The sequence below is a fragment of the Ascidiella aspersa genome, chromosome 2 (assembly GCF_963924565.1).
Source record: "Ascidiella aspersa chromosome 2, kaAscAspe10.2, whole genome shotgun sequence".
NCBI lineage: Eukaryota > Metazoa > Chordata > Ascidiacea > Phlebobranchia > Ascidiidae > Ascidiella > Ascidiella aspersa.
The window spans coordinates 24,192,493-24,213,172 of record NC_139448.1 but is presented as its reverse complement, the minus strand read 5'-3'; the positions used below and the strand labels follow the sequence as shown (position 1 = coordinate 24,213,172).

The 20,680-nt window shown below is 34.6% G+C and overlaps 2 protein-coding genes, 1 long non-coding RNA gene and 1 other non-coding gene across 4 annotated transcripts; 2 read left to right on the top strand and 2 right to left on the bottom strand.

Moving 5' to 3' along the window:
* Positions 1 to 79: 79 nt before the first annotated feature.
* On the top strand, positions 80 to 1,413 carry LOC146164420 (uncharacterized). Its single transcript, XR_014494502.1, has 3 exons — positions 80 to 150; positions 1,063 to 1,087; positions 1,314 to 1,413. It is a non-coding gene; the product is annotated as an uncharacterized LOC146164420 (long non-coding RNA).
* A 364-nt stretch (positions 1,414 to 1,777) lies between these two features.
* Positions 1,778 to 7,776, top strand: LOC146164419 (uncharacterized). The gene is made up of 7 exons (XM_083382725.1): positions 1,778 to 1,843; positions 2,329 to 2,400; positions 2,531 to 2,555; positions 3,242 to 3,336; positions 6,041 to 6,401; positions 6,757 to 6,879; positions 7,608 to 7,776. Exons 4-6 carry the CDS (start codon positions 3,300 to 3,302, stop codon positions 6,857 to 6,859), a joined length of 501 nt encoding a protein of 166 aa, XP_083238851.1. The 5' UTR covers positions 1,778 to 1,843; positions 2,329 to 2,400; positions 2,531 to 2,555; positions 3,242 to 3,299; the 3' UTR covers positions 6,860 to 6,879; positions 7,608 to 7,776.
* An 833-nt stretch (positions 7,777 to 8,609) lies between these two features.
* On the bottom strand, positions 8,610 to 20,047 carry LOC146164417 (uncharacterized). The gene is made up of 8 exons (XM_083380723.1): positions 19,892 to 20,047; positions 16,138 to 16,243; positions 15,877 to 15,983; positions 12,936 to 13,012; positions 12,443 to 12,531; positions 10,347 to 10,493; positions 9,117 to 9,211; positions 8,610 to 8,738 (listed from the first exon to the last, which is right to left on the bottom strand). Exons 1-8 carry the CDS (start codon positions 20,045 to 20,047, stop codon positions 8,610 to 8,612), a joined length of 906 nt encoding a protein of 301 aa, XP_083236849.1.
* Trnaa-ggc (transfer RNA alanine (anticodon GGC)) lies at positions 19,078 to 19,152 on the bottom strand. Its single transcript has one exon. It is a non-coding gene; the product is annotated as a tRNA-Ala (tRNA).
* Positions 20,048 to 20,680: the final 633 nt, after the last annotated feature.

Here is a 20,680-nt window from a genome sequence, read left to right as displayed (position 1 = left end):
GTTATAACATATTCCTTATTACAATTTCGACAACGTTTATTTTATTAAATGTTTCGTTTTAAACTGCAATTTTAGGTCCCGTAACGACAGCTTCTCCAACAAAAAGACCTCGTATTACAGCAAGACCTAAACCAACGACACGACCACAAGGTTCATTGTATTACAAATAATAATTAATTAGTTGCAAGTGCATTTGTATTGTATGCGCAAACGATACGTGAAAGTTGTACCCCTAACACAGGGGTGGCCAACCAGTAAGAGACCAAGAGCCGCATTGGTTAACCGCAAAGAGCTACGAATTGTACATATGGGCATAAATTAATATAACTCTGTTTCTTTCTTACTTACACAAGTACCGTTGCTCAGATAGACTTATTTGAAATGTCGCACACTAACAATATTTAAATAAAATACTTAAATAAAAGCGATCACGCTGTCAAAGTTTCTAAAATTGGTGACTTGGTTTTACAAAAAAGATAAGGATCTGAACAGGGGTGGATCCCGTTATTTTGTTGAAGGGTCATGGTAAAAACGTAACGCCATAAAATAAGTTTCGTTCGGAAATTTGCAACGACGAACACAGCGTTATTATTCTACCGGGATTTCTCAAAACTATAGCTAAGACTTATTGGAAAGTTAAACGAGTTAAGCGCAAAGAGCGTAATTTTTTAAGCTAAATATTGAAACTCAAATACAACCAGAACGTAAGAACTGTATGTAACTGGTTGAAGGGCCAAGTGTTGGTCACCCCTGCCCTAGTAGAATCGTGGCCAACAAAATCTGTTAGATTTGACTAGGTAATGTTTTTTCTTCAGTCCCGATATTTGAAAGAATTTAACATAGGTACTTCGTTGGTAGTTGTGTGCCACATTCCTACAGTTGAAACAAACTACATAGCCTATATACGAATACAATAAAGTTATAACCTCAATAAACGCTTTAACTCAGTTTAAATTCTATGAACTCACATTTGTTTAAGGGCAAAAAATAACCATGATATTTTGTTTTATCTTATTCTAAAGTTAAAATGATCGAAATACAAAGATACGTATTTTGTTATAGGAAAAGCCTGCATTAACAAAATATCGTGAGTATTGCAATTTTCTTTAATATATTTGTATTTTTATGGAGTATAAGCGTCAAAACGAAAATGTAAACACAATATCGATTTTTCAATAATTCTTCACTTATTTTTCAATAATCTCCACTTATATTTTTACTATAACTATATAGTACCCTGTTATGGCAACAAGTCCCAAATTTGAAGGGTTAATTTAAAAAGAATTATACATAATATGTTAAATAATTTACAGCTCATGTTCTATATTGAAAAAAAGAAACTACTGTACAATTTCAAAAACTTACATGAAAAGGAACTGCCCCAAAACCTGTGGATTTTGTCGCAAATCAGGTATACATTAACTGACAAAGTAGATATTTAGATCCAACAATAAGGCAAAACGATACAGTAAATATTAGCTTTGGTAAAGTTTGACGCGCATACAAAGTTGCCAACTTTAAATATCCTTAAAAAGTATTTCTTTAGTAAACAAATAGTTTTTCACGGTAAAATTGCTAAATTTAAATGCTATGGTACTATGCTTTAGTTGTAATCGTTTACACCACATTTATCGACAAAAATATACTTTTTTTAAACATTATAGTAGGCTAAACATTTAAAATATTTGGTAATATTTTTTAAACACATCCCTTAGTAAAACTGGACAAAGTATATTTTATTAAATTTCGCTTTAAACTGCAATTTTAGGTCCCGTAACCAAAGCTCCTCCAACAAAACGACCTCGTATTACAGCAAGACCGAAACCAACGACACGACCACAAGGTTCAGTGTATAAAAAAATACTTAGTTGCAAATGTATTTGTATTGTATGCGAAAATAATAAGTGAAAGTTGTAACCTAATAGAATCGTGAACAGGTAAATCTGTTAGATTTGACCCAATAGAAGCTGAGGTTGTCTCTTCCGTCGTGAAATTTGGAAAAAATTCGAAAAGGTCCTTTGTTGGTTATTTTGAACAAACCTCTTTCAGTTGATGCACGCTACACATAGGCTACAATTCCAATGACCCGCCCGCCAATGCAATTCATCCGGCCCGCCGCCCCCTTGACAAACTAGACAAGAGTCCATTTACAACACTTTTTTTGCGTCGCGGACAAACGGAAAACGTATTCACAAATATTGGGCATACATTTTTTAACGTTTTTTTTTTCGGCAATGTAATAAAAACCCGCGACTAGAAAAAGGTTGCCGACCCCTGTTTTAGACGAACTATTCTGAATTGTTTCGTTAAAAGCAATTTGTCTTGTAGAAAAACAAGAAAGAACAACAACAAGACTGCAAACTACTACCCCTGCTTCAAAACCTACAACAATCATATCGAGTAAGTTTCTTGATTTGAAATTATTAATAAAGCTAACCTAGAGTGTACTGTAATATTTTTAGGGCAAAAGTTTGCATTAGAAAAGTGGATACTTTGCCTTTAAAGTAATGTTAACAATTTTGCATTTCAGAACAGAGCTGTAAAGATAACACCCCGTGAGTATTATGGAATGGTTCAGTGATTTTGATTGACCTTGGATTATTTAGTAGGCTACTTTACAGTACATTTTTTTATACGCATAGTTTGTTACCAATTTCCAAACCAATTCCTTGTATAGCGGGCAAGCGTTGCAAGGGCAGATCCAGGATTTTAGTTTGGGGGGGCTTAAAAAAACCTTACTCTACATATGACGTCACAATTCAATTAATCTTAGGAAATGTGTTGTTTTCGAACGAACGAACTGATGTGCGATTATGCAACTGAAGCTAATTAAAAAAGCGCAACGCGTCAAAACAATGCAAATCGTTTAACTAGGTAGTAAACTTGACGCATTGGGCGCATAAAAATATTAGCATAATCTTATATGCCTGCACCGAAATCAGGTAAATAGTAGGCCTATGCACGAAGCGAAAATTAGCCTACTTTCCATTTATCTTGTTATGAAAGTAGGATAGGTGTTACACGATAGAATGGCCATATCGCCAAGCTGTATACAAAAGTGCAATAACGAGATAACATATGAAAGGTGAAAACATTAAATGATTCCTTCATCCTGAAAACGGGGGGTGGGGCAAAAAAACCTTAATTTTGATCACGGGCCTGTAGTTCGACCACGCTGATGTAAAGCAATCCAAAATGTATTATATTTTGTAACTGTTTTTAACCGATATGTTTTCTACAGTTCATGTCGGATATGGAAGAAGCGTAAACACTGCGATAAAAAGAACTTGGAAAAAATAATGAGAAAAAACTGCGCTAAAAGTTGTGGCTTTTGTGGTAAGTTAAAACAACAGCAATTTTACTAATTTGGCACGACGATATACAAAATACCCCGTTCGCTAATTCCTATAACAGTGGTTCTCAAAGTGGTCTGGATTTTCTATTGGTCCACAGTTCTGTTACTTGACAAAACGTTCTCAATAACTGTATACTACGTTTCTTAAAAGCTGTATATTTTGAACTCCGAAAATCGTTTTAAACTTCGCTTTATGCAAGCCGATTCACTTCTGAACGACACAATAGCACAGGGGTTGCCAACAAGCGGTTCTTCCACCTAAAAATTACAACCGGTTTGTATGCCAAAGTCTGAAACTCTTGAACTTTTTTCACTGTCTGGTACTCTGGTTTGCTGCTACTGCTTCGCTGAACTGAAGACAGGGTCTATTGTGACAGCATAAATATAATGGTTCAACGAGGAATCTTAAACTTCGAGTTGTGGTAAACGTCACACACGATTAACAAAAATTTAAAGAAATCACAACTTAACCAAGTATTTAATACATATAGCAGCTCTATTATTTTTCAGTGCCTATATACAAGTTATTGCACACAATTTTGTCAGTTTTCACTGCGTTCGCAGAGCCCCTTGAACCTTTTCACAGGCGGACAGGCCCCTGGTTGGGAACCACTGCTTTAAGCAACAATATCGAAATCATTACCTATATTACCACAACATCAAGCCCAACGACATAGGCTAATAACGTCAAATAAGACTTAAATTCGTCGGAATAAAACCTAAACCTGTTAAAAAAAGACCCTAAACTTATCGGAAAGGCTAAGTCCTTAATAACACTTAAACACAGAGGAAGGTTATGGGACGATTGGACCAAGCCGGCCTGACTTTGCTCATATTGATATCGATGTTTGGGCGACCTAATTTGAACGTAGCCCTTTGCGCATGCATACAACCGAATAAATAGACATGTATGATTGTATCTTAGTCTGATATAACAATCAAGTTTACTTTTTCTACCTCGTTATATAAGGAGATAAAGGTGTTGAAAATTGGTCAGGTTTGCCTAATTTAGTTATGAAGTAAAGCTTTTTAAGGACTATAATAAGATAACATTTAAAAAAGAAATGGCCATGGGCCAAAAAAATTTAGACTCGTTACCTTAAAACAAATTAGAATCTATGGAAAAATAAATTCTACAAAGTGTTATTATGCAGATGTTGACGTATGTTTACCTCTAGCTTTCCTACAGTTTCGTTTTACTGAAATAAGTTCTTGAATTATTTGTTTATTTATTTGTCACTTTCAGTACCGTATATACCAGGGGCGGGCAACATACGGCCCGCGGCGAGATTTTGAGCGGCCCGCAGACACTTTCTGGTGTTACATGATAATGTGGCCCGCGGCCACATTCTGCCACAATCCCCCACTACTTGCTTAGTACGTCAGTTTATAGAGATTATTAGTTATTCTTTGGCTCTTTGTTTTCTTTGTTTTATTAGATTCTTTGTTTTGGGTTAAAATTATATTTAGAATTTACAAGAAATATTTTCCCGTGGATTTGCCCAGAAACGTAAGTTTGAGAAGGAGTGTCGCGAATTTAACAAGTATTGAATGCCCAAGTACTTTTTCACTCAAATCGGCAAGAATCAGTATTTTCTTTTGAATAACAAATCCGAATGGTGAAAAACAAATGATTCCGGTTACACATCAATGATAATAAAGAATGTTTGGATGTCAAGAGATAAAAATAATTCGCTAATAAAAGCATCATCAGTAGGGCGATTATTTTTTGACCTAGAAATATATTTTTTTGACAAAATTTTGACCTGTTATAAATATATAGAATATTTTAAACAACAGCATTAGTGTGTCTTGGCGTCGTCAACAACACGTTTTGGTGTTTTACTGACTATCGGTCGAACACAAATCAGCTATTTTTTCGGGTTTATGCAAAATTATTGAAATCCTTAGTTGATATTTTTGTCATTTCAAAAAGTCAAATAACTATAAATTGCCGTAGAAAACAAAGACGCTGGTTATTTTAGCAAATGTTGTCCAGAGAAAAAAGACAGCAAATACTATTCAATACATCTGTGCAAATCAGAAATAAACAACATAATGCAAAAACGAAGATGAGCCTAATGCGATAAACTTGGACAGGGTGGTTAATTCTTGAAGCTCGCGTATATATACCACAGTTAAAATGTCGTTGAATATAACTAAAAAAACACTTTTTTTAAATAACATTTTAACATAACGTCAATTATAAAAAAGCTGACAATATATATATTTTTTTTTTGTAAACGATTTATGTGCATATTTTGACTTGAACTTTGAAATAATTTTAACAAATTTTCACCTAATGTGTAATTATTTATCTCATACCATCTAAACAAACCGATTTTTGGTTTATAAAGTTGTACTTTAATTGTTTATTCTTTTAAGTCGGCAAAAAAGTGTTGTCATGTTTAACGAGTACAACTTTAGTCGCTATTATGCGACAAAACATGCAAGCTTTGACAGTACTTAATCCGGCCCGCCAAGTAGCCTACTTCATTTGGCCATATCTGGCCCACCGACCGGAGAAGTTGCTCGCCCCTGGTATATACTATGCCTGGTATCAACAACATATTTATTAAATAGTTTCTTTACATTTTCTTTCTTTGTATATAATATTTTTTATTTAAAATGTTAGGAAAATATTTCCAAGCCACTTCCGTAACAAAGCAGTTTCATATTTTTCAGCAGAAGTAACAAGCACAACAGTAAAACCTTTCTCAAGTCCAAAAACAACTCTAACATCTCGAACCACCATTGTGGCGGAAACGGTCATACCTACAACGCGTAAAGTTCATACCACAAAACCTGTTACCACTAAACATGCTGTTAGCAAAGCTGCTACCACCGAAGACGCTACAACCAAAGCTACCTTGAGTAGAGCTGTAACCACGGACATCTCTACAACGAATTTCAAAACTAGTACAAAGGCAACTGACGCAAACTCTTCGACTGTAGTCATATCCACCCCTACCGATGACCTATTAACAACCACAGCATCTCCACCGTTAATTAAAAGACAAGCCCTATGTCGCGATACAATGAAAAGGTAAGCTGGTCAAGTGGTCATATAAGACTGGGGATGCCCTATACTTAGTATTTTTTTTAAATACATTTAAAAGGAACTTTATTTAAAGTAGAAAACTAAACCTAATTTTAAGCTGGGCCGCTAAACAAGGTTGCAAACACGAAATAATTTAATATCAAAGGGCCGATCTTCATCGAGCATACGAGACTATTACTTGGTATCTGCTCTGATCCGATATTATCGGACATTCCTAGTTTAGACTTGCCGAATTTAAAACAACAAAAAAACATTTTAGTAATCAGTTTAAAACTATTTAATATCTGCAATTAGTTTGATCTTAAGAAAGGTGTACATTAATAAAATTTAAATCTTACAGTTGTTCAAGCTATGCCAAAGCTGGAATGTGCACGCGTCAACGATATAAGAATTGGATGAGCGGCAAGTGTCGAAAATCGTGCAAACTTTGTACCAGCAACTAATCATTTGTTGGAGAAAGCAGGTAAACTTCATTCAGACTAGGGTTGTACCAACTACGATATTTTTCGAGGGACATATATAAAACAACGTAGGCCTGTGCCATTTTTCTAAAAATGATCTTCACAACATCCCCAATACTTTAAGCAACATTTTTTCTTGTAATGAACAGTTGCTGCAATTTTAGGTTATTTAAAATGTACCGCAAGTGAGGCAGTATGTGCAAGAGTAAAGATAGATTTTGTTTAATTTTCATTTCAGTACCATAGTAAACTGTAAAAATGCCTAAAACAGGGCTTTTAAAGTTTTTAGTCTGCAACCACTTTAAACTTCTAGAATCTAGAGGCTCAGTGTTGTACAACTTGAGTCAATGACTTAGGTTAAGTGCAATCAAGCTTCTGTTTTCAAATGACTTGAATGGAGTTTATTGGACAAATGGATTGACTTCAACTTAAATTATTGCGTCAAATACCAAGTAATCGACATAAAAATAAAACGTTAAATTATTAAAATTGGTAAACTTTCGTGGGGCAACAGATAACTTGGACTGGAAGTAGACTTGTTAGTTTTTGTCCTTGACTTAGACTTGAAATGACTTGGTTTTGGGGGTGAAGTTTAATTGTTAAGACATACCGCGACAAATAAGAAAAAAAGACAATGTACAATATATAAAACACGTATGTGTAAAATTGATGGAACGCCCCGTTTGGGAAGACCTGGCATAAAAAATTTAACGTTTCGTTTTTCTTTCAGGTTTCATGTTGTCTAAAATGCATGAACTGCCTTCAACGAATATGTGACCCAGAATGCTGTCTGATGATAAGTTTATTCTTTTGTATATGTTACGTTTGGCATAACGGGAATGATGTTCCCGGGAACCAAGTTTTTCGTTGCACATTTGTTTTACCTAAATAAAGCATTTCACTGATCAGCAAACTTTTTAACGGAAATGTGATATAAAAAGTGTTTTCAGCAAGCACATCAGGTTTTAAGATTCGCATTACAATTTTTACATTGTTCTGCTGTATTATTAACCTAGGCTTGGAGTTATTTTACAAATGACTTGTTAATAACTAAAGCCGCAAAGAGTCGGTTTGTTTTGCTGGGGTCGGACTCGGGACTCGATTAAGACCACGTAAAAATACCTGAGTGCAGTTTTTAAAAAGTAAACAAATTAACACTGATATTCCCGCCAACTGTAATTTGTGAAGGCAGAATAGCATAGGGTGGATATTTTCTAATCATGTGTTGACAAATGGTTGAATTATCTGAACATCCACCTTGAATTAGTTACGTAAGGGTAAAATGCAGGCTGTAGAAACCGCACGTTCGGTACTGCTTGGGAGTTGGACTCTGGTTATTTTTAACCGACTCTGTTTTAACCACGTTAAAGCATTTTTTATAATGAAAATCGTGTATTTTCTATATATTAACACAAAACAAACGAAACGAATCAAGGTACAAAGAAAGAAGTGTGACATAATAATTTGCAATTTATAGGTGCGTTGTGCCAAGTATACAAACATGCAGTGGATTTCGGTAAAACGAAATTGAAGGTCGCCTCAGTTTGTGTAGAGGCATTTGCCAGAAAAAGAAAACACCATTCGAAATGAAACCATTTAACACAAGAAAATATAATTTCCTAAAATTTACAAAATTGTCGAATAAAACTGGGAAGTTGTAAGGTTAAAAGGCTGACAAGAGACAAAATAAATCCAGAAAAACATTAGCATTTTGCCCCAAAAAGGCTTACTTTCAGTTTTCACCTAGCTCTAGATTAATTTCAAAGAGCCTGGTTTGAGAAAAAGCCTTTCTTTTTATCTTGTTTTTTTCGTCGGAGTTCAATTGCGCACCGGAAGCTGCTTTTAAATCAAGGTGGGATATCTATGAAACGAAAAATACCGTGATATCTTGGATAATATCTAGCATGCTATGTGTTAAGTCCGGTAATATTAAGCTGCGACCCGCCTCACTCGAAACCTTTATAGATGGTGAGCTAGCAGAAGGGGTAAGAAAAAAAAATTTGTGATTTAGTTGATTGTAATAAAACGTTTTGTTGAAACGTTGATTTTATTTTACTCGCAAATTGACGCTACTGAGATAATAAATCAAATTTTAATTAACTTAGGATTTTTAAGATTCTAAAGTAAAGTAGTTTATTTTCGTTATATGTTATTGTGTTTATCGCACAATTTATGTTTACAAAGACTTTACACTACATCCACAGTTTTTAGCAATCAAACAACATTGGCGCAAACTTACTTGCTTAAGCAGCTTGACAAGCTTTTTCTTTTCGCGATGTAGTGTGAGCACTGGGTCAAGATCGGAACTGCTCTCACTGGATGTACCTACGTTTGCTGTAAGCGCGAAACAGTAAGATTAAATAAGTAAAGTTCATTAGAACAAACTCCCCATATTGGTAGCCTACGGAGTCGAGGGATGAGTTTTTTGGGTTGCAAGTGGGTCAATTTTACAAGTATTGTATCAATATAAATTGTATTATTTGCGATATGCAAATGCCCCCTGTTGCCAGCCTGTCATCAAAAATAAAATATGTACGAAAACGTAGTACAAATCGGTCGTAAAAAGTAGAAATAATAGTAGTTCAAATACCGAGAGTAAAGTTCAAAAACCGAGAGTAAACCACGCAAATTGCAAAACCACAAACTGCCTCTTCAGTTACTTAACTACAAACGTGTAATTTTAATGTAAAGCACGGGACATAAAACCGAATGAACACCAAACGAAACCATTAAAATCAATGAAAAAAAATTAAATATTGAAGTAGAGCTCGCGCGCCATATGAATTACTTGGCGCCCAAGTATAGCAAACCCTTACTTTAGCGTATATTGTTATACAGTAGCCCATGATAAATAGGGTGTTCACCAGTTCAAGACAATGCAGACATAAACCTCCTATGATAAAAAAAATGCCCGGGTTACTGGCGTCGTTGCGTTTTTCTGGCGATGAGAAGTAATTAGAGTTGCAATAAGCGCGATAGTTTGCAAAATGACCTGAATTTTGCGTGGGTAAAACAAAATGTTAAAAAATATTAAGCTCTGATCTTTACAAGCACTAATACATATTATGTTAAACCGTGCCTGTGTAAGTTTGGTGAAGCCGCGTGTTAAAAGTGGCTAATCTTAGTTAAACTGCTGACATAAGTAACGAATAGTCGGCAAAATCGTGATGCTTAGTTTAGGTATATCGGGTATTATTGTTTTCTGCTCAAAGCATCTTTTTTACATGTTTATACTATTGTACTATTATTTTAGACTAGTTCGAATTAGTTACATAAGGTATAAGTTTCTGTAATAATAACATATATAATGACTGATTTGTTTTTTATAATAAAACTGAATTTACAAAAAACATGGAACGTGTTTAGACTGCAATAATGTGAAAAATGAAAGGGAAAACTATTTAGCAAATAGAAATAAAATTATTTTTTTACGCATCCCGCCCTTGTATATATACAATAAACAACTTGCCCTCATTGCTTTTGGATTTGTCAATCATTGTTTGAAGACTTTTTTCGATTTCTGCATCAATCTCTGCGCTTACTAGGTCCGGCCTATTGTTGGTGGCCAACCTCGATGCAACACCGTTCATCACAGGCCTTCCTCTGTTGTAACCACCTTTACGACAAAAATAAAAAGAAGACGTTTGAAAATAGATGATGACATGAGATTAACTCCGGCCTTATACCCTTTTATAAATAAGTTGGAGGCAAAGGCACGCCCTTGGTTTTGGGATAAACTATAATAAAAATGTTACGGAAATCAAAACTGAAATCCCGAAATTATATAATTGTTTTTGTTCTAGGTTGGGGTGCACAACCTTTAAGCTATCCATATCCGCATTAAGAGTCTCTACATATCCAATAACCTTTCAAATTAACATAAATTTTCCACATAAAGTTAACCTAAAGTGTGTATTAACGTAGGGCCCAGTGCACTTGCTGCAGATTTAACTGCTCTGTGTTGTACGAAATATTTAAACTATTGTTGGAAATGTTGACTTATTGTCTAATCCAGTGGTTCTTAAAAGGGCGCCAATTGGCTTACTAAGGGAACTTTTTAACTCATGAGAGGAAATTATTTCTAGGACTGGTAAAATAAGGTTGAAAATGTTGTTTCCAACAAGCTTAAATGCAATAACAAGCATCTGCAACTGTAGTTAACCTATATATAGTACACAAGATGCCTTCGAAGAGGCTTACCGATTTCAGTTAGCCTGATCAGGATTGCAGTGCAAGCAAGCTATATATGGGTGCCGTTATCATTGGCCATTACAACTCGAGAAGGGCTTGATCACAGAACGCACATTGTATATTTATGTTTCAGTTGCTGAAATACGGGCCGTTGGTCCCCTTCGATTGGTTTTATGTACAAACAGGATGCAGCAGGCAATGGTGCTATGATTGTTTCTCGACTACTCACTCCTTGAGTTCGAACCGAGAGGTCATGAGTTCGAAAGTTCTGTGTTATCAGTTCAATCACCCGAATTCATAGTTTTTAGGCGATTAGTGCGTCCAAGCTATGTACCAATCGTTTTCTGTCCTATAAAACTGCGCACCACCCAAAACAATGTATCTATATGCTTAAACTAATGCAATTCCACCATAAAAATGTAGACATTTGTCCTTAGTCGCCTAAGTTTACATGGTATAAATATTTTTGGTTGTCGTTTCATAGGACAAGTGAGTCATAAAAATCCCATTTTTTAACGCAAAACGAAGAAGCCCTTAAAGTCGTCTGAAATTGCACAAGGGGCTAAAGGAGACAAATCTCAGGACTTTAGGGGCACAATACCTTTCAGTAAGACCATAAACTACAAAATTAGAAGATATGGAAATAAAACATGTCAAAAGTTTGCCCTTTGATGCATTAAACAACAAAACGTTTATTCGTTCTTGCCTTGGTAATTTGTCTATGCTTAAAATGCGTTAATTACCGTTTTAGGTATATGTAAATTTGCTGCCAGTTTTACTAATAATTCGCATTAAGTCAGCAAACCAGGTAAAAGTAAAAGACAAATCAACAGAATAGTTTTGTGTTTGTATATTTTTGTAAACTTTTATTCTGCAATGTTTAAGTTTATCTCCTTATCTGAAAAAATTAATTAACAGGGTTGTAAGCAGGGCTCTCTTTTATCATAGGTTAGCTCCAGTTACAGCTTGGGAGCTTATTGCTCCTCCGGCCCCATAATGTCAACAACTGAGGTTTAGGGATGAACGCTTAATTTACAATATCTAGCGTTTCAAAATAATCACAAACAAAACACTACAGTCGACAAAACAAAAAAGAAACACCACAATGGTTAGTAAGAAAAGGTGGCGCCAAAGAGGCAATAATTCTTAATTTTGTGAAGGGTTGCTGTTAAATTATGTGAATTCAGCCATTAGTAGCATAGCATCTTATGAAATACTTCGGAGCTGGAGCTATTTTTTAAACAACAGCTCCATTTGAATTCCATGTAAAGCTGTGGCTCCAACTCCGTTAAAAATGCACGGCTCTGGGGCTCCGGCTTCATGCTCCAGCTCCAAAGCCCTGGTTGTAAGGAAGAAATAAAAAAAAACTTTTACCTGTTTGAGTTTGTGATCGTACAATCGGCTTACGGTTGAAATTTGCAGCTAGCTGAATAACTGGTTTTGTTGAAACCGCAGTAGGCTTCCTGTCGAGTTTAAAAAAACAGGGTAATAAATGATAACAGCTAATTTAGAATCATGACAAGAAATTATGCATATAAGTAAAAGTATGTAAACAAATGAATAGTATGAATCCAAATTTGTAGATTATTATAAAGACTAGAACAGCACACCAGGTCATTTTTTTTATATATAATTTTTAAAAATTGTTAAAACACGGTACCTTTCCTCCTTTTCTTGTTTAACGGATTTAATTAAATTGCTTCCTCTTCCAATTCCTATAGAATTTGGTCTTTGTTTTGCATGTTGCTTTGCAATACTAGATGAGAGAAAATTAGTATTACAATTTACCTAAGAACGTGAAAGAGTAAGTTTTTTTATATTTCCAATCTCACTTTTTTAAAAGAAACGTACAAGTCAAACACTACACCTTTTAGTTGCTTCAAGATGACGGTTTCGTTCATCCAAAAGCCTCTGTTGCATAGCATGCTGTTCAACCTGTTGTATCTGTTAGCAAAATCATACCGATAAGAACCTTGGAGCAAAATCATACCTACAAACCTTCTAGCGCTGCCAGGACAATAAAGTATTTTGGTAAAAATATACCATGTTAAAAAATTATACCAAGTTATATTTTATAGGGTAGGTAGATAGGCATTATATAATGATAGGTATACAATGTGTATGTTATAAACTATACAAAGAAACTATTTGGAAACACTTACAGGTTTGTAACAACAGAAGTAACTACAAGAAGCAAGAAAGTAATTAATTAATATTAGTTCATAGCAGTGGCGTATCGGGGGGGGGTCGGACCCCCCCCCCCCTTTTCGTAAGTGACATTATCGTTTTTTGTTCGTTTTTGTCGGAGTTTTACTAACCGTCCGAAGCTGCGTGTTTTTAAATGTAATTGGGTCACGCGTCTTGAGCTAATGCGAAACCAAAATCAAAAGCAAAACGCCGTTTATCGTCCTTTGTTTGGTCGACCGTAAACGCTAGATAGTTTTTCTCTTTCGCCTTTCCTTATTCTTTCGGGTTGGCTAATCAGCAAGTGTGTGTTCGACAATTAATAATATAAATCAAGCGGTTTCCGCTTTTTTCTCTCTGAAAACGTCGAGTGCTGATGTTTCTCGCTGTTTGTTATCTGCGTTAATATCAGATGTTGGTGTAAGACTGGGGTCGGCAACCTCCTGTATCGGGCCCGTCGCCTCTTTGACAAACTATACACGAGTACATTTCAAATACTTTTTGACTATTTTAACTACGCAAGTGCGACATTTTTTCGCGCTTCGCGCGAATGAACTTACTACGTCCCATTTGTTAACGTTTTGATGCTGTATTTAGAACTAGATCAGCGCTTCTTTACCGTTGCGCCGTGGAAAGCTGCCAATTGCGTCGCGGACAAACCGAAAACGTATTCAAAAATATTTGACATATATTTTTTAACATTTTTCATTTTCGGCAATGTAATAAAAACTTGCAAGAAATTTAAAAGAAAGGCCGTTATACCAAAAAAAAAAATCGCGCTCGCTTCGCTCGCCAGGTGCGCCCAAACTTAAAACGGTTATCAAACACTGAACTAAATTAACTATTAAAGTTGGACCGTTTTTTCGAAATAGTTTTATATGTCGCGCTAATCGAAAAAACACCCGGGAAAAACGATCCCCGTTTAGTATTGCAGATGGCGAAAGACGTGCTTGTAATTCAGCCTAGTCCCGTACATGGATCTACCAAAACCAATCACACATATTTCACGGTCTTGGTTTAGTTTTTCGCCTGAAGTTAACGATTGCACACTAAGCGGTTTCGCAGCTGGCGCCTGATAGGATTGTCGATAACGCACGTATTCGCTTTCCGTCTAAACGTTCGTTTCGGATGATTTTTTTCTTGTTTATGACGTCATTACCATCGCTATTTTGTGACGTACTATCCGTCACTATTTTATGACGTCATTAACGTCAGACGAAAAAACAACGGGGAATTACCTAAGTTGAAAATTCGTAACCCCCCCCCCTTTTTGAATTTCTGGATACTCCCCTGGTTCATAGTATAATTTTTATTAATAGTAAACCAGTTTCCAAATATCACCATGTTTTCAACTGTGGTACATTCATGTGCATTGCGTGTGTTAAATAAACTAAAATGCTGTTTTCTTTGGCATTGGGGTCAAGCGCACTATGTGTTTTTATGCAAAATTTGGACAAATCAACTTACTTTAATTACAAAATAAAATAAGTGATTAACATTGCCTTCAATGTTTTGTTGCAAATGCTTGGTTCGATCCTAGTCACAACTAGGTTTGACATAGTTATAAGTTTGATTGGAAAATACATTTGGCGGTGAGTGTACATACTAACTGGAATCACCCTTAATAGAATGTTTCTGTTGGTGCAATACACAACCTGATAAACAAAAACATGGAATATTGTTAGTTGTGAATAAATGTGCTAATTTATTATTTTTTTTTTTTTGACACTGTTCAATTTTTTTTCATGACACAGCAAAATTAAATGCAAAGGTATAGCAAAGCTTTATAACCAATTGGCGTAGGCGCTTCACATGTTTTGAATGAATTCCAAAAATATAATCAATAGCTTCTCTGGGATTGATTTTTTTTTTCTCCCAAGTTTGGACGTAAAGGCCTTCATGTAAGTTCAAAGTTAAAGCAAGATAAAAAAAAATTCAGAAGAGCTTTTTTAATTAATATATATTACCTGTTAGCAACAGTTTATGTACATTAAACTAGAGTATATATGTGTAAAGTGATAGAATTTACCCAGATTTTAAAGTATATTTGAGAAATAAAACGATTATTGTCTAAGTAAAATCATAAATTAACCAATCACTCTAAACAATTATAGTGACATATTGACCTGTTTAGCACACATGATAATAATCTCAAAACCCTTAATTAACTTCAAGCCATGTATAAGGCAAGATATCATAAATTTCAAGCTGCTTTTGTCAGCATTCCCATTCATTTCAAGATCAGAGTTTTGTGGCATGCACAAAAGTTTCACTTTCTACAATTTGCCTTTAAATAACTAACTTGTTAAAAAAATGAATAGACCTCTGCTCATCAACTGGGTCTACTGTGTTATAGAGTGTGGTTGTCTTTAGTTTTAGAGTAAATAATGTAGTGTAAAAGGTTTTACTTGATTAGAAAAATATGTTGTATGTTACAATCTGCATGTAATAAATACTTAAAAAGAAAATTTTATAGATTTGTGAAAAATCGATTTTGGTATTGGTTGGCAAAAATAAAAAAATGGATATTGGTATCGGTCAAACAAATTAAGAGTGGACAAACTCTAAATATTTACAAGTTTTTGTTAAATATCAATGTTTTAGTTAATTTAAGGTAAACTAACTTCAGCATCCCAGTCCTCGTCATTTCCAAAGTCTAGATCTTCTTGGGTTGTATGGGGAGGTACTGAGAGATCACCTCTTAGTTCGTTGTTTTGAAAATTAATTCGTTCTGTAATACAAAAGGTACTGTTAAAATCCAAACTAACTCTGAATAGTGTTGTCAAGTAAGCATATAAATTAAATACACAAATAAAATAGAGAAAGGTTCAGTATATATGAATACAAAAGGCATGATTTCAAAAATATAAGTTTATTATCATTACCACAATTCAGTTCATGTTCAAGAAGTCTCTTATCTGGGCAAGTGCTAATGTGCATCTGAAGTTCTGGCTTTGGTACAATGTGACGAGCATTAAAAGGACATGAAGTCTGGATATAACACAGATTGTTATTAAAATGTAGTCTCGAATTTAAGTATGCAGACCAAGCTAAAGTTACAGTTCAACCATTCATTCATTTTTATTAAACATTGTTTGATTGAACTTACGGTTGATTCTCTAATTAAAAAGTGTAATGGTGACATCATAACACAACTGGTTCACTGCAGCAAAGGCCACATAAACACAAATGTTATGCCTAATGCACACCGCAGTCGTTATCGTGTCGTAAGCGCCTATTGATGCAACGCCGACGAGCGCTTACGTATGCCAATGCACACTGCGTCGGAGCATGTGTATGGGTTGATGATATGCTATAAAAACATATTTTCAAACCAGTTTTATCAGTCCAAGGCAAAGATTAATTTTAACACTCTAGTGTGTTTTTTCTTTTAAATGACTGAATCATTATAATGTTTTTATGTGTTTATTTAGCAATTATTTCACCACAAAAAAACTTTTCTAGTCATTTTGTGTTCTGTTTTGATTGATTTTTGAAGAAACTCAAGACCACTTTGGACTGTTGTTGGTTGGAAAGAATTTTAAGCACACAATTACAGGAGATTATTTGGAACTTCCCAAATTGTTTTGTTTCTTGAGTGGCAAACACTTTAGGATTAATGTCCTACAAATAGTGGCTCTTGATTCGACATCTACAAGAGATTTGTACCACTTAATTTGGATTCATGTGATGCTCATTACAATTACATATATTTATCTATCTTGATATTTTGTTTAACTGTGGCTACCATATTAATGAGAATTATAGTGTGTAGCGTCATAAGCAATAATTAGTGGATAGTTTGGAATTCATTGTGTATATTGCATATTTTCTGATGTGTTGCTGTGATGCTCTTTGGCGATGTATGCCATTTTTGAATGCGCCGTTTAGTGATAATATCACATCCGGTGAGCTAAAAAGCCAACCTAGTTCCCTTGCTTTGAGCTGTTTTCGTCATCCAAGATTTCATGTAAACAAACGATATGAGTAATCGCTAGGTCAAATATCCGCACCTTTTGAGAAGTAGGCCACTGTAAAATGTTACAAGGTTAGGATAGAAATTGTATTTCCGTGTTGCTTTTTTTTCATGCAAATTCACAACTTCTAAATATGCAAGAGTTGTATATGAATAAAATCAGTTGGTGTCTAGTCAATAAACAGAACTGTTGTGGCTCGCTGGCTGGCTTGCTCCATACCAGCCTACAAAACTGCGTGGACTTGTATCAGAATATCCCCATTGAAGAAGTAGTTGATTCACCAGGCAAAGACATTAATGAGAACTCATAATCAACCCACTTCTACAAGTGCAATGATGCTAGAAAAAATCAGGCACAAGCTGTGTAAATATGAATACATTTGATACTGTTTTCTGGCAATGGACAATTATTCAAGATGATTGCATTTGTTTACTTATACTTATGACATTTACATTTCTTTTTATTGTACACACAAAACTGACTGGTAGTATATATAGAGATAATAAATAGACCAGGGGTGGGCAAACTGCAGCTTGCGAGCCACGTGCGGCTCTCCGGCATGTTTTTTGTGGCTCTTCTAGTTGAATCGTAAAATTTCAAAAAAATTGTAAAGGTTACCAAGAGTACCATTTATAAATGTTTCTCTCTTTTTCTTTTCTTTATTTAGGCCAGCATTTCGTTTTGTGACGTAACACTAAAAATAGAGTCCGAAGAGTTAGTTAACAAAAGACCGATATTTATTAATAAATATTGTGTGTGTCAATTTGCTATTACCGTTATTATTGTGTTAATTATTACCGTTTTGTTATATTACAATTCTGTTATTATTGCGGCTGGCCTTGCATTATTTACCATTTTTGTATTGAAATAATTTTGAGGCTCTTTGGTGCTTGTATTTTCTGCAAATGGCTCTCTCATTGAATACATTTGCCCACCCCTGAAATAGACCATTAAGTAATACTATTTTAGCCTTCCATTCCACTATAATCAACATCACTGGGTTTTATTTCTGCCAATGACTTGGCATTTCTTAATACTATTTTCAGTGTGATGTAAGAACAGGTTTCTTTAAGTTTTAAGTGTTATGATTGCACTCTTTTCTATTTCATATTCTGTACAGTGTTTCTATCTAATTTATATTGCGATTTTCTTTTATAATTATGGGAAATTTAAAGAAAATATAAATACAACAGCAGGGTTTTGAATTTTTATCTTTAATTTATGAATGAGGAGGTGTAAGGCAATTTAGTCTGTCAGTAGTAGATCAATTATTATTTCCGTTAGTATCCAAATATGTAAAATGGTGTAAGGCAATTTAGTCTGTCAGTAGTAGATCAATTCATATTTCCATTAGTATCAAAATATGTAAAATTTAACCCATGTGTTTGCAACCGACAATCGTAAGCAATGTGCATTAAACGTCGGTAGCAACCGTCGGCGTCAGATCAGAGCGTAGGAGGGCAGTCAGAAGACGGCTGGGAATTCCCCTGTTGTTGTTGTATTATTTAGCGGTGTGCACTCAGCTTACTGGTGGCTGCTTTTGCTCATTTTGTACTGCTAAACTTTCAGTTTATATTGCTTATTTTGTATGAGGTTTTTGTTTATGAAATACTACACGGAAATCCCCCATTCAACCCCTTTCGAGGTTTTCCCAGGTTGGGAACCGCTGAATTAGATTGACAAAGCATTTAATTTCAATGATATATATATTAAATTAAATTCTGAGTGCTAATATGTATTTAAAACCAATAAGAAAAACATATATATATATTAGTACACTGAAAGCCATTGCAGATTCACCGAATCTGTCGATCATTGATGCAAGCAGGGCAGACTAGAAAAACAACTAGCCTGCAGTGAGGTTCGAACTCACGACCTCCGGTCAAGCCGGGACCGTCGCTCTACCAACTGAGCTATGCAGGCTCAGAAGGGAACGAAACCTCGCTGCAGGAAAGTTGTTTTTCTAGTCTGCCCTGCTTGCATCAATGATCAACAGATTCTGTGAATCTGCAATGGCTTTCAGTGCACTATAGATATGTAAGCCGTAATCGTTGGTCAAAAAGCAGCTTCAGAAGGGCTAGATCTCAGTTGTTAACACTCGTATGTGTGTACATATGTTTCATTGTATATATATATATATATAATGTTTGTTTAAATGCTTGAGTGTATATAGAAGAGCTACAGTTACATTTGTTTGACTAAATACATCACAGTCTATTGTAATTGTGCAGAAATGAAAAGTTTTTAGGTTTCCAAAATAGCACCAAATAAAAAGCGTCAAATTAAAAAATATATATGTTTGTTGCTTAATATGGGGTTGGCCAACAGGCGTATCTGACAACAGTTACCCATTGCATACAATTGACACACAGACTGTCTAAATATATGCTGTAAGAAACCACAATGTAAAAAGTATTTTATAGGAAGATTTATCTTAGTTTCGGGTGGAACTAAACACACAAATTTTAAGAAAATGTATTTTAAAAATAATTTGATTAGAAAACCTATTTACAGTGGTAAAGAGCAAAAAAATATGTTCTTTAACTTGTTTTATTTAATTTGAAAAGGACAAGAACTTAAATTTGCTACAAAATAATATTTATTATCTTAAACATACCCATTTTTTATCTTTTAAATTTGCTAAACATAACATAAAGCTTACCATATTTGAATTTGGGTGATTTTTGCGACATTTCAGTATATGTCTTACAAAACGTTTTGCCGCAATTCGATGAACAGGGTCGTATGGACAAACAAACAGTTCACCGGAATCACTTTGCTGCATACATTGTTGATAAACATAGTTATCAGAAGACATGTTACAACGAGTAAATTAATAAACTCTAGCACTGTTGTTGAACTGGTAGCTTGCTTCCTCAGCAGATTGCAAATCTAGATTGTTACAAATGTTATCAAATAGGCACAGGGTCAGAGCAGATCTTATTATATTTTCGTCGTACTACTGCATTAACATTGTCAATAACAATAAATTTATGTTCTAATTTTCCATACTTAAGCAAGTACTGGTATCATTAAAAATGATTAATAATTTTTGCGTAATAGAATTTTTTAACAGTGCATGTAAACAGTAGGCCAATATATATAGCAATTTTTGTTCACAGTAAATCACGTGTTTGTTATTCTTTGCCATGACACAACAAAGTGCTATAATTACTCAACCACCCAAAATAAGGACAGTTAGAAGTTAGAACACATATGATTTTCACAGTGAACAATCCCTTGAAATTGAGGATAATATAACTATGTTTGCATTAACAATCGATGTTTAAAATATATGCCAAAATTAAGGACATATATAAATCAGATTTGTTTAGAAACAAGGCAATAATTGGCCAGGGGTATTAAACCCAGAAAGTGTAAGTGAAAATATTGTTCTTGACGTAAACGAACAACTAAATATTTTTATATTAAAATTTACCAAAATATTACA

Excerpts from the sequence above, each read along its gene's own strand:
- LOC146164419 (XM_083382725.1), top strand. The coding sequence starts at position 3,300 with ATGAGAAAAAACTGCGCTAAAAGTTGTGGCTTTTGTG. Across the intron at positions 3,337-6,040 it reads TAAAAGTTGTGGCTTTTGTG|CAGAAGTAACAAGCACAACA; the intron begins GTAAGTTAAAAC and ends CATATTTTTCAG. Across the intron at positions 6,402-6,756 it reads TGTCGCGATACAATGAAAAG|TTGTTCAAGCTATGCCAAAG; the intron begins GTAAGCTGGTCA and ends TAAATCTTACAG.
- LOC146164417 (XM_083380723.1), bottom strand. The coding sequence starts at position 20,047 with ATGTCTTCTGATAACTATGTTTATCAACAATGTATGCAGCAAAGTGAT. Across the intron at positions 16,244-19,891 it reads ATCACCCAAATTCAAATATG|ACTTCATGTCCTTTTAATGC; the intron begins GTAAGCTTTATG and ends TGTTATATCCAG. Across the intron at positions 13,013-15,876 it reads ACGAGGACTGGGATGCTGAA|ATACAACAGGTTGAACAGCA; the intron begins GTTAGTTTACCT and ends TTTTGCTAACAG.